Below are 2,500 nucleotides of genomic sequence, written 5' to 3' on the forward strand. Positions count from 1 at the left end.
GGGGAGGGGGGGGGGGGGGGGGGGGAGGAGAGAGAGAGGGGGAGGGGGGGGAGGAGGGGGGGGGGGGGGAGGGAGAGAGAGAGAGAGAGAGAGAGAGTGATTTGGTTTATTACCGTAGAGGAAAAGAGAGAGAGGAGAGGAAGAGAGAGGGTGGAAGGAGGGAGAGAGAGGGAGGGAGGAAGGGGAGAGAGAGAGAGAGAGAGAGAGAGAGAGAGAGAGAGAGAGAGAGAGATTGGTTATAACGTAGAGGAAAAGAGAGAGAGCAAATCTTATTCTGAATAAAAGTTAAGCTCCGAAGGTCACCATCAGAACAGTTTTCCAAACTCATTTTCGCCGCCGGAACTAATATTACAATACTGGCACATACAGCAGGGTATCCGGTGCCGCTGTGGAAAATACAAGAAAGCTTTAGCTGAAGGTCCCTTTGCTTCACTGGCAGCTCAGGGCAAATGACCCTGGGCGATCAGTGACGTCAGGAGCGCCATAACACTAAGAGAAGGAAGCAAAGAGCAAAACAAAAACATCCCGAGGCCAGACAGGCTTGAGAAGAAGCCAACTGGACGGATGTGTTTTCAGACGCTATGCACACACACGCGCGCGCGCTCACACACACACACACACACACACACACACACACACACACACACACACAAAACACATCATCTAACAACACACAAACACCCACACAGTAGTTGATATGATGAGTATATATATATATACACATATATATACTGACGTATATACATTTAATTTATATATAGATTATATTATATATATATATATAATATATATATATGTCATACTCACTCATATTTATTCATTATATAATAATGGGATATATATATATATATATTTAATATATATATATAGTTTTAGTGATACATATAACATGTATAGTAGATATATGATATATATATAATATATATATATTAGAGATATTTTTGAAATACATATATATTTATATTACTATTGATACTAGGGTATAAAATAGTGTGTGGTGGTGTGTGTGGGGTGCTTGTATATATATATATATATATAGTTATGATATATAGTTAGTTAGATAATATATATATATATAGTTATATTATTCATACATAACTATATGAGATTTGTATATGAGATATAGTTCATATATATATAGATAGATATATTAGTTATATATATATATATATACTATATACAAATGTAGTATATACTATATATATCTAATATTGATATTGGATATTGAATATATATATGTATGATAGATGTTGATATATACATAGGTTTATTTACTATATATATGTATGTATATATTATTACATATGTAAATATATATGATATATATATATAATATTTATATATATATATATAAAAAAATGGTGTGGGTGTGTGCATGTATGGTTATATATATAGATATGTTTATACATGTAGGACAGTACATACATACTGTAGTAATATATATATATATATATATGGTTATATATATATATATTTATATTAATACATATGTATTTATATATAGATATATATTTATATTATATTTATTTATATATGCATATATTATATATTATTATCTATTAGATATATATTTATTGATAATAGATAATATATATATATATATCTATATATTTATTTATATATATATTTATATATAATATAGGTATATATGTATAAATGTATATTTATGTGTATATATAGAATAATATATATATATTATTTATATATTATATATTTATATTTTATATAAATATATATATAATATTATAATATATATGTGTATATATATATGTATGTATATATATATATATGTTCATAGAACAAAAGCCCCACCTTAGTGTTTAAAGAAGACTTAGGAGCAACCGGCATGGACGTTGGTCGTTTCCTTCTCGTCGGAAGGCCTGGTGAGCGAAGGAGGCAAAATGGATTCATAATTGCAGGAGATGATTCTTTGGACTCCGAAATTTAAAACCACAAATAAACACTGCTCTCACTCTGTTAGGGCATTTCCCTCGTACTCTCTATCTTTTTACGCTCTGATTTCTAAATCATCTGGCTCGCCCCACTTTCCGTCTTCCTTCTATTGAAACGCCTCTTCTACAGACCCGGCACACACTTTACGCGAACATCACCTCGCACATTTTCCTGCAGACTGAACGCCTTTGCAACACACGCTGCCAGGACACTTTCAGTCCATGGGTCCTCTGGCCATATTAATACCGCTTAAAAGTTACCAACCAAGACACAGAATACTTCGAACAGGTGATTGGTTCCTCGCACCGAAGTGCTAGCTACTGATTGGTGCTTGAGCTGAGCATGCGCAGTTGGACGGCACGCGCAACACAATATTAGCCTGGTATGTTGTCAATGGCAAAAACTCGGGAAGGTTGAAGCCAATGCAAGTTTCCCTTGGCCCAAAGGTCCTCTCTCCTCGCTGAGGTAGAATGAGCAGCTAAATACCTACTGCTCCCAAAAGCCGACGTATGACATGGGCGGGAAACAAATGGGGGGAGAGGAAAAG

The 2,500-nt window shown here is 34.2% G+C and overlaps 1 protein-coding gene across 3 annotated transcripts in view; it reads right to left on the minus strand.

Annotated features, from left to right (window-relative positions):
- Positions 1-2,500, minus strand: part of LOC122267973 (uncharacterized) — an 86,083-nt gene that overhangs the window by 32,900 nt on the left and 50,683 nt on the right. Inside the window, exon 1 of one of the 3 annotated variants that reach the window (XM_043038196.2) lies at positions 1,813-2,203. The exons of the other annotated variants lie outside the window; for them this stretch is intronic. Within the exon in view, the coding sequence (XP_042894130.2) occupies positions 1,813-1,911 (99 nt within the window). The 5' untranslated portion in view covers positions 1,912-2,203. Of the gene's footprint in view, positions 1-1,812; positions 2,204-2,500 lie in introns of those variants that run through there. 3 annotated transcript variants of the gene reach the window in all.

This window comes from Penaeus japonicus, unplaced genomic scaffold (assembly GCF_977035675.1).
Source record: "Penaeus japonicus unplaced genomic scaffold, GWHDUDI00000001_assembly GWHDUDI00000028, whole genome shotgun sequence".
In the NCBI taxonomy this organism is placed as follows: domain Eukaryota; kingdom Metazoa; phylum Arthropoda; class Malacostraca; order Decapoda; family Penaeidae; genus Penaeus; species Penaeus japonicus.